General features: G+C 46.5%; 1 protein-coding gene across 2 annotated transcripts in view; it reads left to right on the top strand.

Annotated features, from left to right (window-relative positions):
* Positions 1 to 15,728, top strand: part of LOC146186422 (uncharacterized) — an 87,741-nt gene that overhangs the window by 36,564 nt on the left and 35,449 nt on the right. For both annotated transcript variants that reach the window (XM_084607187.1, XM_084607186.1), the window contains exons 6-9: positions 182 to 284; positions 2,957 to 3,024; positions 3,962 to 4,063; positions 14,175 to 14,238. In XM_084607187.1, the coding sequence (XP_084463313.1) occupies positions 182 to 284; positions 2,957 to 3,024; positions 3,962 to 4,063; positions 14,175 to 14,238 (337 nt within the window). The remainder of the gene's footprint in view (positions 1 to 181; positions 285 to 2,956; positions 3,025 to 3,961; positions 4,064 to 14,174; positions 14,239 to 15,728) is intronic.

The following is a 15,728-nucleotide window of genomic DNA, read 5'->3' as shown; positions in this document are numbered from 1 at the left end:
TTTATTCTCCGCCTTTCCCTGAAAATAAACACTTTTCTCTCATCTGCTTCTTAAATGAGTAGTATATAATGCTTGTTGGGTCAGGACGCTTTGCATATGGTCGCTTTCATGCATAAATAGTACTGGTGATCTCTCGGCTGTGCTAACCTGTAAAGGGTAATACCACTTTCTGTGCCTACAGCCCTACAGTCCCTGGGGAAAAGGAACTGGCAATCATTTGCCGGACCAGGACTTCAGGAGGGGCTCACACCAGCGAACCATCGGGGAGGACCATGGAGTCGATGGTATATGCGACAGTTCCTATCGCATGCTGCATTGACAATGAGACACTCTTTTCTCTTGAAGATATAGATACAGCTGCCGCAATGTCGTAAAAAAATTTATGTGCAATAAATGTTTACCACAAAATGTAGATAAGTGGGATAACATTTTTTGCCGGCGTTCTCTCTGTGAATGAACACAGCAAGATCAAAACATTTTTCTGCTGCAGGTAAATGTGTGCCTAACGCACAATCTGTGCAGTGGAGGCTGTGGTGATTATCCAGTCGCAAATTTGGAGCACTTCCAGAGCAATGTTCTTGCTTACTTTAGAGTCACTGTATCCCAGCTTGCAGATATGGACCACGAATCGTGTCTTCCAGTTGCAGATGGGGGTTGATGCCGAGCCGAGGTCACTCCATGGAGTGAGCAGTCGAGACTCCGCCACAAAATCTTCGGATTTGACTGCTTATGTGCTTCTGTCTCGTAAACTTAGTCATTCGGTTACTGCTCTGCTAAGGAAGGCAGAAAATGCTGAACTGCGACTTTGTTTTATTGATGTAAAGTGCCAAGGATCTCGCTTTGTATGCCACTGTTCAGCTGTGTTAAAATGAATGAAAGAATCGCGTCAACTGATGGTGTCAATTCATCTCGAGAAGCATTGGTAGCAGCGTAGACCTCTTACAGATTTGACAACATATGACGCACACATAAAGCACGGTCAAGTGTAAAGAATCGCGGTTACTGCCTCCAGTTCACGAGAGCCACCTACTTGCTTTGGCCGACGCGCAAGTGTCCCACATGCAGAGTTGGGGCGTGAAATCTGCACCAGATTGAGGTGCCACTCTGTGACGGAGCGTGTAGACTACTCCACTTCTGCAGTTCGAAATCATCGTTAGTCTTATTCTAAACTCTGTACTGGCACCTCAGAAATTTACGCTGCCAGCTGTTCCTCAAGTACCCCACCTGATGTCTGTGCATGTGCAAGCAATAGTATGAAGCACCGTCAAGGAAATCGCTTAAGTGCTAACAATGTAGGATCCTCAAAGGAACAAGGAGCACCTCACACTTACTCTAAAACACTTAACTTGTCCAAGGAGCCAAGTAGCGTATAATCATTGAGTGGCAAGTCATGGCCATGGCACTGACACCAGGGCCAGACTTATGGGTAGCTTTTTAAAAAAATATCAAAAGGAGGGGAGGGGAGGCTATACATATCTGAATATTCTTTGTCTTCGGGCTTATCTTGATGAAATAAACAACAACAGCAAAAGAAAGAAGACAAATGCAGCGTTTCTGTCTGTATTGCAGAAGTAGAAGTTCCTGTTTGTCACTCTCATGTCTTCGTTGAAGAAGCACAAGTTCCTCTCCAGCCGCTTCTTGGTGCTGTAGACGTTCTTCTGCCAAACAAAGACCCCGTCTTGTTTGTTCTTAGGTGTAGCCGTGGACAAGCCGTGGCCATTAGGGTTCGATGCGAAAAGCTGGGCTCAGCAAACAGCAGTGAAGAAGGCAACTTCAACGCAATTCAAATGGCCTTAAATATGTTACTAAATCAAAGATAAATTTGGAAAAAGATAGACTGCAGAAACGTGCAGAATGGGAGGAGGAAATGGTTCAGCAAAGCAGGTGCAAATCCTTGCATAACCAGGGAAACAACTAGCTAAAGAATTACCAAATCAAGCAAAACTGCGGCTCAAGGTGCTAGTGTGCCTATTTCGCATTTAACCTAACCACAGTGCATCATCAGTCATTTCTTTATTTTTCAACTTTATGTTGAAGAATAAACTTTATGTTAAGTGTGTAATTTTTTTTGTCACACTTTTATGGTTTAAGCCCCGCTGCAATGGCGCAGTGATTAGGGCACTCTACTGATATGCCTGAGGACGCGTGATCGAATCCCGGTTGCGGTGGCCACTTTTTGATGGAGGCGAAAAGCAAGGCGCCCGTGTGCTATGCGATGTCAGTGCAGTACCCCAGGTGGTTCTTTGCCATAAACTATGCGGGCCTACTTGGCATTGACTATTGCAAATGCAGCATTGGCTGGCTGAATCGTTTCAAGGTCCGCCTTTACATCGTGGGAAAAGTGCTGTGCGGAGAATCGATGACGGAGCGACTGCTTGGAGGGCGAGCAACGTGACCGGCACTTTAAGCGACTATGCGCCGGCAGATGTCTACAACGCCAATGAGACTGGGCCATTCTATGAGATGTTGCCGGTCAGGACGCTCGACTTCAAGGGGCAGTGCTGTCACGGCAGCAAATGCAGTAAAAGCCGTGTCACAGTACTGCTTCGCATGTACATAGATGGCTCGGATAAGCATCCGTCATTAGTTATCGAAAAAAATGCCAAGCCGCGCTGTTTTAAGTTAAGCTGTAGCCTACCTGTGTAGTATGTCGCAAACAAGCAGTCACTGATGACCCGCACTATTTTCACCGAATGGGTGGTGGCATTCGACCTTGACATGAAGCGACAGGGCCGGAAAGTTTGTTTACTTCTGAACAATTGTTCAGTTGATCACTCTAGCAACATGGAGCTCAGGTTTTTTCCTCTGAATTGCACTTCTGTTCTACAGCCTGTCTAGCAGCTGACCACAACTCAGTCGCGTGAAATGCTCGCCACCAAGGAAGTGGCCTTGCAACAAATGCAGTGCAATTAATCAGTTGGGAACCTAACACTGCTGGTGCTGGTTCTTTACGCAGAACCTAGGATGGATACTGCGCCTGACAGTCAGCCGGAACCCTCACCTGCTGCCAATGAAAAGATCGAGGTTTGATGATTTCCATTTTCACGCTCGTTGAATACTTTTGCAAGCACGCAACTATCCACTTGACACAGTAGCACAAAAATGTCACTAGTTTCTAAAGGATGCGTCCTGTTGAATACGACAGTGTTCTGCATTAACCACATTAATAAGATAGAAGCACGTTAAGGTTGCAAAACGTTCTCGAGAAAAGTGTGCAATGCTGCCAGTGGTGTGCTGAAGTAATTGCACGCGCTGCGTCTTTCATATTGAATTTATCTTATGTGCACTGTTTAATCACACAGTCTGTCTGGGTTGTCAACATTGTGCAGGATTGTTTCTGGTGTGCACTCGAATATTATCGGCCGTTGTCGCTATAACTGTCTCGTGAGTGAACAAAGTCCTTTTCCGGTGCTGTTTATTTGCTATTGGGTAGCCGTGCCTTCTGTATAAAACCAGCCACTCTTCACAAATACGTAAAAACAATGAAGAGATCAAGGTTTGGTGTATTCCCTTTTCACACTCGTTGAATACTTTTTCAAGCACGTAACTCTCCACTTGACACATTAGCACAAAAATGTCACTAGTTTCTTTACTGGGAAACTTTTTACTGGGAAATTTCTCATTTTATCCCAAGGTTTTCACATAACCTTGGCTTAACCGCCAAGGAACGGCAATTCTTTTTACACTCACTTTATACTCTACCTTTCTCTAAACCTAAACCCTTCTCTCCTTCACTCACTTCTTAACCGACTTGTATAATGGCTGTTGGCTGTACGTAACGAGCAATGATGTATACCGTGTAAAGATGTATACCGTGTAAAAGGAACCATTTTGTTCTTAATATTCTTACTCTGGCTTAGCAGGACACTTCATATATGGTCGCTTTCATGCATAATTGGTTCTGGTGATCTCTTGGCTGCTGTTTAGCTCTGAAGACTGATGTGACTTTCTGCTCTTACAGCCCTACAGCCCCTGGGGGAAAGGAACTGGCAACCATTTTCCGGACCAGGACTTCAGGAGGGGCTCGCTGCAGCGAACCGTCACGGGTGACCCAGAATCAGCGGTATACCTGACACTCCCTATCTCCACTCCTGCTGTGCAGATAATGAGACACTCTCTTTCTCTTCTTTTGAAGCTTTGCAGCGACACAACTGCCCCAACATAAAAAGGATAATTCCTGCCTGAAATTCTTGCTGAAAATCGGAAAAGCATATGCTTTCGTATTTCCTTTGCATCAATCAAACTGATCACCCTGCATATTTTTCTCTTCTGAAATTGGGGTCCAATTCCTTTTTGTATAATTGTGACTAATTGACACAGTAAACAACTATTTTTTTTTTTAGTTTGCCCCATTGTTCACACTTACAAAAAAAAAATGGTCCCAGTTCAATTGCTGAAATTCACTTTTTAGGGCGAAAATCCTTATTGCACGAAAATCTGTCTTTTGTTGTTATTGTTGTTCACAAATGAAGGAATCCGAAAAGATGCCATTGGCGTACAGCATCACTAATGGGCTTTTATGTGGTGCCAGGTTTTACCTATTATCAAAAACTATGATGCAAGCATTCTTCATGCAGCGTTCCACCGAGTGTCATACCAATTTGTTTTTCATTTAGCATGCGACTGCTAGTCATGCTGGGGGCTAGTTTGTAATGGGGATACAAACCGAGGACATGTGTAGTCAAATCTCGATAAAACAAATCCCGCGAGACAGCAAAAAATTGTTCGTTATTTTGAAATATCATTGTAACAAAAAATCTACGATTGTAAGCCAGTGGTCAAACCTAGGTGTGAAAATGACGTACCTTGGCAATAGACACGTGTGTAGACAGGCAAAACCTCAAACAAAAATGTTGCACTAACTTCAAACCTGATTTATTTGAAGAAATCAATTATTTTCTTCTCCCGCACCGCACTACATTACATCGCTACAGCACATACACTTCCACTTTGTGCAACACCTCTTCGGATGCATGATCACACCAAGCGATCTAAGTACGGACTTTATCCATGTGCATTGTTCAATATGACCTCATCTTCAGTGCTCCCTGAAGTTTGAGAGTCTTTCCTCGGTCTTTCAAAATAATCGTGGCAGTCGATGAAGCGGTGCTAGCTGTCTGTCTGCAAAGACCGATTCGCTTTTTTCCTGCATCGATTGCTTATAGTCAAAGTTGCGTTCCTACCTCCTTGGCACTTCGATGCCTACAATCATCATCAGATATCGCACAAACTTTGTGGCGACAAAACAAAAAAAATACTGTCCGGATGTGCGAATGGCACGAACGATCGACCAGCAAATGACACAAAGCACAGGAAGAAAAAAAAGGCATGCGGCTATGCCTTCTGGCTACTGCATATTAAACCACAGCGGTGTGGTGGCGCTAAGAGCTGGCAATAGATATGCTGATGATGATAGCTACAGCCGACAGACCGTACACATAGAAACGGCGGTTTCTGTTTTATTCGAGAGTTGCTAGCTGCGGCGCTGTTAATTTTAGCCGAATTCGTAATACTGATGATCCTAGATTATAAAAGAAAAAAAATTAAAGAGCACTGCAGAATCTGCATTGGAGTAATGTGAAAGCACGGATGCTGCTGTTGGTTGCTTCTGGTCGCTTCTAGTTGCTTAATTCGCTTCTTATTTGCCCATTTTAGTCTTTGGTACATTCAAATTGTGCGCCAATCCCTTACTATGCCCTTTTTCGGCTTTACTTTCGGTTGCGTGACATCACATCCTTGACATCATATCCAGTAGGGCACCGCTTTCTCTCCTTCCGCTTTCACTCCCACGTTCTTCCCTTCCCTTACCGTGGGGTTCAGGTGTCCACAGAACAAGTGTGGCAAATACTTCGCCTTTCCTTTCCTGTGAACTAGTTATTCTAATTACTTACCTAATTAACTTATTGCCTAATTACTTTTTCAGACAGAGCATTACTTCACCCTCTATGGATTGACACCGCTCATTAACCTCTACCACTTCTCAATTACTCACAACTGCTGCGGACACGTTCTGCGGACAGAAATTTGTAAAAGCATTAAAAATAAAATATGTACGTTATTCTGAAATATACGCTTTATTGAAATTTGTAATTCTGAAATAATTTTACATTGAAAACATAGGAAATCTGCTGGGGATTGTTAAAAAATTCGTTAATTTGAAAATTTTGTTAATATGATGTCCATAGTAACAAGATGTCATTGTACAGGGTCATCCACTTCTAGCTATAACACGGTCACTGCTTTCAAAGCAGCATTTCATTCAACGCAGGTTTATATCGAAGCAAAGCGATACAACCACCGAGGGACCCGGAGGTGGCACTTTGAAAGCAGTGACCGTGTTATAGTTAGAAGTGGACACCCCTGTACTTAACATTGTGTGCCTTAATCACCTCACCACACCACTTACTGCAATGGGCATCATCACCAGAAGTGTAGAGGGGCCATCAGAGAAACAGGAAGGTATAGAGGGCATAGCACTACCAGTCACGTGGTGGTGGGCGCCACAGGAGGAAGCGTGGGGAGCGGCCATCGCGGGTGCATTACACAGTCCCGCTTTCTCCTTCATACACGTAGGAAATCCTAAATGTCTGCAAAAGTTTTTGCTTTTCTTTCTTGAGCAACACACTTCTACACAGCCTCCACGTGTATTTACTATCTGTAATCAAAATGTTTTCTGTCTTTCAATTCTGACTCGTGAGGCATTTCTTTGTAGGCTCTCAAATCTGCGTTAGGCTGTGGATGGTGGCAGTGAAGCAGTAACGTTACTTGGTAATTATGCGCAGCGAATCTTTACGCATCGTTTGTGATCCCTGTTTCCATCTCCTTCAATCAACCGTGCGGTGTGCGCCTATAATTTTATGTCAAGACTCATTACGTGTATTGCAAGAAAAACATTTCATTAGGATGTGAAAAATTTAATGCCGATTATGTGCACGTGTATATTTCTGGACGGTAACTTGTGGTGGAAATACTTCTACTTTGTTGCGTTGGCTTATTAGCGAAATGTTACACCGCCTGAACGAATAGCCCCTCGCCTTTTATTTTAACTTGAAGTAGCATGCTTCTGCATGAATGAAATGCAGATTTATGTCACGTACCACACACTAGCATGTGCAGCTTAAATGTGACTAAGCATACACATGTTTCATGCATATTTGCATGTTTGTCCAGCCGACATATGCATGTATGTAGGAGAAAAAAAAATGCCGCCAATGTTTTCCCGCAACTTAGCCGGTGTCACTGCTGCACCAAATAAGCTTCACTGCTTGAACCACATGCTCCGACTAGTTAGTAATTTTACTCTGACTGTATGATATAGTATAGATGTATGATACTGATATGATATACAGTCGAACCTCGTTATAACGAACACGGATACAGCGAATTATCGGATATAACGAAGTAAAAGCAAAGTTTGGTTGGCTGTGCTTTATTACTATGGGAGTTCTATCTTTATAACGAAATGAAAAACTGAAAATTTGACACTAAATCAGTTATAACGAAGCATATTTCGTATTTACACGACTCAAAATCTGCAAAGAAGCAAAAAAAAAAAATTTTTTAAACGCTAAATTTTGGTTTTATCAATCGCCTTCACCTAAAATGTGTTTGAATCACCCGCGCTTTCGCACGCCACGCCATCTAGGGATCGCGAGTGAATATAGCATCAACGGCTGCCTGGCATGTGACCTGCACGTGATCGAACCACCGCCCGCGTGCCCCTGCCCCTACTTTTTGCCGACCCGCGCGTGTGCTCACTTTCCTCAAGGTCGTGCCGTCGCCTTGCAGCATGGCGGCGCCTAAACGCAAAGCAGTTTCTCTTGAAACAAAGATAAAAATATTCAGGGCGGTCGACAGCGGGCGCAAGAAGAAAGAGATTGCCGCAGACTTCGGCGTTGTGCCTAGCACTCTGTCAACCACACTGAGTGCAAGGAAGAAGATAAAACACGTGCACTCTGCAGGCGCTGTGAAGAACGACAGGAAGCGCGTCAGGTATTGTCACCACCAGGATGTTGAAGGTGCCTTGTTCGCATGGTTCAAGGACGTTAGAGCGCGCAACCTGCCTGTGTCTGGTGCCGTGCTTCAAATGAAAGCAAGAAGTCTCGCTTGCGTCTTAGGCCACGATGACTTCTATGCAAGCAGTGGCTGGCTGCAGCGATTTAAAGACCGCCACCAGATTGTTTGCCCCACCTTGTCGGGCGAAGAAGCAGCCGTCGATGTAGAGAACTGCGAGAAGTGAGCAGAAAGCTTCTGCATGCAACTGCTGGATGGCTACGAGATGCGCGATGTCTACAACGTAGACGAGACTGCACTTTTTTTTAAACTGCTCCCGGAAAGGTCACTCGTTGCGAAGAATGAACTGTGCCGAGGAGGCAAGAAAAGCAAAGACCGCATCACCGTTGTTGTTTGTGTCAACATGGATGGGTCAGATAAAAGGCGGCTAACTGTTATTGGTAAATCTGCTCGGCCCAGGTCCCTGCGCAACGCCCGGAATGTCCAAGCGGACTATCGCTCGAACAAAAAGGCGTGGATGACGTCGTCACTCTTTGAAGCATGGCTGAAGGCCTTCTACAAAGACATGGCAGAGCAGCGCAGGAAAGTGCTCCTTATATTGGACAGCTGCTCTGCCCATAAAGTGTCTGTACCACTTGAAGCAGTCCGCCTATTTTTTTTGCCGCCAAACTCGACCTCAGTGCTGCAGCTATTAGACAGGGGCATCATTCGCTCACTAAAATGCTGCTACCGAAAGCGATTGGTTACGCAGCTCGTATTTGACATAGACAGGGGCATATCAACGGCCATAAATTTCAAAACTACGCTGGACATGCTGTACGGTGCATGGAACGAAGTGGCACAGTCGACAATAAGAAATTGATTTGTTGATGCTGGCCTAGCCCCATCCACCAGCGAGACTGAGTCCAACGACGCCCACGATTCTGAAGGTGAAGTGGACAATTTCGACGAGACGACATGGCGTCAACTGGCGGTTCCGAATGTTACGTTCGAGGACTTTATTGCTGCCGATGACAACTTGGCTGTGGCGCCCAAATTGACCGACCAAGAAATTGTCGATCAGCTGCTTTCTACAGATGATGCTACGAGCAGCGATGAGAGTGAAGAAGAAGGTGAAGAGCGAGCTCTCAGCAGCACCGAGGCCGCCGATATGGCGAGGAAATTGAGGAGGTACTTTGAGAACCTACCTGTGGCCAAATCAGCTGACATTGGGAAAGCGCTGCACAGTGTCGATGTCGTTGAGAAATTTATTCTATCGAATAGTGTGAAGTGCCGCCAAATGAAGATTATGTCATTTTTTAAATAAATCAGTTCTGCATGGCCTAAATCCCGATTTGTGTGCTCATTTTCTCTTGGCAGTGCAAAATGAAAGGTAAGGATTCGCGTGCTTATACCACGCTTTAAAGAAAAAAAATGCTTTTTTTTTTTTTCAGCTCTGTGCTTTCCATTTTAGGGTACCCTTTACTTGGGTTTATGAACAGAATTTTTTTTGTAGGAATTTGTGTGTACTTTTACAACGAATATCGGATATAACGAACGAATTTCCGCTCAGAATGAGACTTCGTTATAACAAGGTATGACTGTATATGTATATTTATATCATATGTATGATATAGATGTATGATACTAATATGATTAATAGATGCATGACTGTATGATAGATGTTTTAAAATATTACAGTAAAACCTCGTTAATTCGAACTCGGGTAATTCGAACTTACGGTTAATTCGAACTGACGCTCGGGTCCTGGCATGGCCCTGTGTATTTCAATAGGAGAAAATGCCCGATAATTCGAACATGCCAGTATCCACAACGGTTAATTCGAACTAGGAGCCTGTGGCTCACACAGCTCCTCGCAGACAGAAGTCTGCCCATACCGTGTACAATGCGCAGAAAGATTACTAAGGCACAACAAACAAAATCTTTCAAATCTGCCCGCACGCGCGAGACGAGGTGCGCACTCGACAGGCACAGTGAGCATTCCGGTGCATGCCGTAGCAGGTTTTCGCTGCCGGGTGCCGCCAGGCTCCATCACACCAACGGTCCGGCGCAAGCCGTTGCAGGTTTTGGCTGCACCGCGGTTGCTGGGTGCGCCTTTGACAAGCCTTTTCTTTTTCCTTCGGTCACGGTGTGTGCACAACGCAGTTGTCGGTGTCGTGCATTTGTTCGTGCCGCAGTGGTCCATCAAGTTTTACCGTTTTCATTGCCTCACCGCTTTGCCAGCAACGACTCATCGATTGTGACAGCCATGGCAAACCGCGGTAAATACACGGCAAAGGACCTCAAGACGAAAATGGAGATTTTGAGTGAGGTGGAAGGTGGTGTCCTATCCAAGACGGATATAGCCAAAAAGTATGACATCAAGAAGAGCACGCTGTCAACGTATCTCAGGAACAAGGAATCGATCAGTGCTGCCTTTCGTAAAGACGTTATGGAGCCCTCTCGCAACAGGCTACGGACGTCTGCCCATCCCGAAATGGAGAGTGCCGTAATGGCATGGATAAAAGAAGTTCGCAGCCCGAACATTCCGTTAAGCGGGCCCATAATTGCTGCAAAGGCTGCAGTCTTTGCCAGCCAAATGGGCATCAGCGAGTTCGGCGCGTCGGAAGGCTGGCTGTCGCGTTTCAAAGCGCGTCACGGGCTGTCATTTAGAAACGTTTGTGGGGAGTCAGCTGAAGTCGACAAGGAAATGTGGGAACAGTGGGTCTCCAGTGAACTGAAGGAACTCCTCGCTGATTATGCGCTCAGCGATGTATTTAATGCTGACGAGACGGCGCTGTATTTCAAATTGCTCCCCAACAAGACCGTCACTTACAAAGGCGACACTTGTGCTGGCGGAAAGAGAAGCAAAGAAAGAATCACCGTCGTGATGTGCGCAAATGCGATGGGCACGGACTGGTGCCGCTTACTGGTGATCGGCAAGGCAGAGAAGCCTCGCTGTATTAAAGGCATCAAGACGCTTCCTGTTGATTACATCGCAAACAAAAAGTCGTGGATGACACGGGAAATTTTCACCGACTAGCTGCGCAAGCTAGACAGGAAATTCGCTGCACAGGACAGGAATGTTCTCATGTTCGTGGACAACTGTACAGCTCATTGTGACGCGAGTGGACTGACAGTAATCCGCTTGGCATTTTTGCCTAAAAACACGACTTCTGTGCTTCAGCCTATGGATCTTGGAGTTATTCAGAACTTAAAAACGCTATACAGGCGCCACCTCCTAGAGAGACTTCTTCTTTGTTTGAACAGTGGCAAGTCGTACGACATAGATTTCCTTGGAGCTGTCCACATGCTGGCATCATCGTGGAATACCGTCAAGCCAGAAACTATCAAAAATTATTTCCGCAAATATGGCTTCGGTGACGCCCCAGAAGCATGCAGCGCGGAGGTAGCGGAGGCTTCGTCTGATGGTGACTCCGTCGTGCTCTACCGTGGCTACGTGGCTTTGTCGGAGGGTGTCGCCTTTGAAGTCTACGTTGACGTTGACAACGGTGTAGAGACGTCTGGGCCCTTGAGTGATGAGGATATAACCGCGGCTGCATGTGCTCCACAGGGCTCACGGGTGGCGAACACGGCTGAAAGCGATGAAGAGTCCGACGAAGGCGACGATCCGGTGCCACCCCCTAGTGCATGTGAAGTAGCGTCGGCGCTCGATCTCGCTGCATGATACTTCTCCGCCGATGAGAATTCGGATCCTGCGCTGGAACTCTTGGGCAAGCTGCAGTCGATGCTTGTGGAGTCGCGGCACAAGAAACGCAAGCAAACGCACATTACCGATTATTTTTCCGTGTAAATAAACATGTTTTGAAGCTCGCTCCTCACACGAATGCATTCCGGTTCTTGTTTGCGGTGCATGACTGACCAATTACAGTGAAAGCTCGTTAATTCAAATTCCACGGGGCCGCCAGGCCAGTTCGAATTAACCAAAATTCGAACTAATGAAAGTGAGCAAAAATGAAGGCGTTTGATGCCCGGGGGGGCACGAAAAACATTTATTTAGCAAAAAAGTCTGTTATCATCTTCTGCTTCTTCTCTCTGAGGGCTACCGTACTCACTCGGTCTTCTAGCATGCGAATGCGACGCAGGGAGTCTTCTTCCCCCTCTTCAAAGCTGAAGAAAAGGCGCGCGACATTCAGCGCTCCCATAACTTCTGCCGCGGATGGACGCACGGGCTCTTGCTCCTCGTCTTCTGCCTCTTCTGGGACAGACTGCTCCCCAACAATTTCAGCGACAATGTCCTCATCACTTAGGGCACCGCACACTGCTGCATCGCTGTCTACTCCAACGTAATCATCAAAACTGACGTCCTGCAGCACAGCATGCACAGCCGCAGGCAGAGGCTCCGGACTCCCATCGTCGCCACTTTCTTTCATACTTCCGGCAGCAAAGCCACAGTGGTGGAAGCAGTTTGCAATTGTGGACGGCGTGACCTGCTCCCATGCACGCACCAACATGTGCATTGCTGTGAGCAATGTGATAGTGCTGGTCTTCTGGTTTCCAGTGCACAAAGTCATGCGCTCGATCATGTGGCGCCTATAGAAACATTTGATGTTTCTGATCACCCCCTGATCCATCGGCTGCAAGGCCGCAGTCGTGTTGGCGGGCAAAAAGACGAGCCTTGTGGCTTTCAGCTCGGCGTCGACTTTGTGTGCCGAGCAGTTATCCACAATGAGGAGAACTTGACGCTTCCCTAGCTCCATCCTCCGATCGAATTTCAAGAGCCATTTTTTAAACAATTCACCCGTCATCCACGCCTTGCTGTTGGCGGAGTATTCCGTCGGCAGCGTCCTAATGTTCTTGAAACATCTAGACTTATGTGCCTTGCCGACAACAAAAAGAGGGACCTTCTCCGTCCCGGTCATATTAGCGGCGACCAGAACAGTAATCCGCTCTTTGCTTCGCTTGCCGCCAGCGCAGCTGTCCCCTTTAAATGTTACTGTTCTGTCGGGCTGGAGCTTATAAAACAAAGCCGTCTCATCAGCATTGAATATATCATGTGCCGAGTAGCTTTCTAAGTACTGCTGCAGAGCACCGCTTCGCCACGTGGCACAAGTTTCTGCATCCACTTCTTTGGCTTCTCCAGACAACACCCGGAAGACAAGATTATGTCTGTCTCTAAAGCGGTGAAACCATTCTTCGGAGGCGACAAAATCTTCCACATTCAAGCGCAGGGCGAAATCGGCCGCCTTCGCCATGATAATTGGGCCGCTCAGTGGAATGTCAGCGCTTCTCATTTCTTTCACCCACATGATCACAGCGGTCTCAATTTCCGGATACTTGGCTAACCGAAGCCTTTTTCTGTTGCTGGCGAAATCTTCGGCTTCATAGGCATCCTCGATGGCCTTCCTATTTCGGACGTACGTCGACAACGTGCTTGGTGGAATCCCGTGCTTTTTCGCGATTTCCACTTTGCTGGCCTTCCGTTCATCCACCTCGCGTAAAATAGCCACTTTCTCCTTCACCGTCTTGGCACAGTATTTCCCACGCAAATACATCTCGCGGACACAAGCTCACAACAAGCGGCGTGCAAAACGAGGGCTCACGAAATGCAACACGAAACCGTGGTCGATAACACTAAAACGTCGTTCCTCGAAGGAGTCGCGGCAGGAAAGACTGTTTAGTACTTGTTCCAGCACCCTAGCGGCGCCCCGATGGTTGTGCCATCTATCGTTCTGCCGTGAAAGCTTCCAACGATGGTTTTTAACAGTTCGAATTATGGGTGGCGGCGCCAATTTTTGAGTGAATTAACGAGCTGTTACGCGCATAGACTTCTATGCACTGCGGACCGGACCACGATGACTATTTCGAATTAATGAGCTTTCACTGTAGTCCCGTTCATTCGCCGTTGCGGCTCGAATGCAAAAATTATCGGAATCGCCCTCCGTAAACGTGCAGTAGCGCCTAGCCCTCTTTACTCATGGTAATGAGTCGACATGTGGGCTCGGCCAGCACGGTGGGCCATGATGGCGCTCATTCCAGTGCCCGACTGTTAATTCGAACTCCGCTTAATTCGAACAATTTTTTCGGCCCCTTCGAGTTTGAATTAACGAGCTGTTACTGTATATTAGAAAAAAGCACGTGCAATTTGTTATGTTTGTCGTTTTCAGATTCAAATTCCAACAGCAACACCCCTCACCCGCTCTGTTTTGGTTTTCTGGCAGAATCATTCACCAGCACAAGATTCCAGTAAGAGGAAGGACCAAGGTGAAGGGATGCCACAAATGGGTAAGAAGCAAATTTTTTACTGCGTCGATCATGTCATTTATTAATGTGCTATCGTGCCTCTCTTTTTTTTTTTTTTTTTTTTTGTGCTAAACAACCTCGCATGTTTAGGAAGCAGTGTACAGCAGGTATTTCCTTTGTTAGTTGCCTGACACAGTGTGAAGGGAAAGTCGCTATCACGGTGCATAGACAAAGCTGCGTGAGCATATGTGGTTACAGGTGGCACAAACTTTACGCAGCTTCTCCTGGCCCTTGGGTGCATAGTGTATGAGTTTTTTCTCAATGTATGCATGCATTTCTGCTGTGCCGGAGCTGGAAGTCTATTGTGCCTTAGGCGATGCAGGCTGGCCAATATTATTTTTGTTTGTTTCCTAATTGCCCACATTAATTTATGCATTGTAGCTGGCTGTGTTGGAAGCCAGGGAATGGCTATTCTGCAGATTAGTGGGTTCCAGTCATTTCGCTGCTCGAGCCATCAGTGTTGTTGCGAAAAGAAAAGAATACAGTCGAACCCGGATATATCGAACTCGAAGGGGATCGCGAAATAGTTCGATATATCGATAATTCGATATACAAAAATCGGCTTGTAACGGCACTTACGATGCGAAAAAACGATACCGTATTTGTCGCCTAATCAACCCACTCGCATAATGAACCCACCCTCCACTTTTGCACCCAAGAATTTAAAAAATAAAAAATGGGTTAAGACCAGCTCGCTCACATGTAAGCGATTGAGCGATCTCACCGACGAGCGGGAGCGACAGAGCGAAAAATTTCAAACTTGTTGGAACTGTGTCCCTCTTGCCGCTCGAACCACCGCGACAGCTCAATACAAGGTTTCTGTGTCGCTGCGGCAGAAATCGCGAGCGTTTTCGCTTGCATGTCGATGGCGTGCGTCACTCCGTTTCGGTCGTCGCATCCACAGCTCATTTCTTGGCAGCGTGCCAAGATGCTGCGCAGTTTATCTTTTTATAGCTCCTCCGGTGGCGGGGAGCGAACTTGGCAGAGTGCCCGTGATGGCTTGATTGCACAAGCCTGGTTCAATTTATCACGCCGCGCTGGGGGCGGGCGTCATGATCGCAGCAGCAGACTGCGTGCTTCCGTTGATTTATACATGCAAAGATAAACGGCTCCCGCAAAAAAAAAAAAAAAGCCTGCCGCTTCCTAACGTCCGCAGCCGCCATATCTTACGCTATGTCGCGCGTACAGCACAACGGTAAGAAAGAATGACTCTCGAAAAAAAAAAAAAAAAAAAAAAAAAACAGAGCTGCCGCTTCTTAACGTCCGCAGGCGCCATAGTCGCGTCAGCCGCCGCGCGCAGAGGGTTCGCAACACACGCTGGAGAAAGAAAGCGTCCGACGTTTGTCTTAAAACGGGCTGAGCTGGCTTGGCGCATGCCTAGCACTTGCTGAAAAAGAGAGATAGGTCGGCAAAAGAATGGGCACACCCACGCACTTGGCTTGCAAACGTCATGTGTTGGCGCGCGGGAAACG

The sequence above is a fragment of the Amblyomma maculatum genome, chromosome 6 (genome assembly GCF_055883805.1).
Source record: "Amblyomma maculatum isolate TAMU_Amacu chromosome 6, ASM5588380v1, whole genome shotgun sequence".
Lineage (NCBI taxonomy): Eukaryota > Metazoa > Arthropoda > Arachnida > Ixodida > Ixodidae > Amblyomma > Amblyomma maculatum.
Note: the sequence above shows the minus strand (reverse complement) of the source record. Positions and strands in the feature narration are given on the sequence as shown.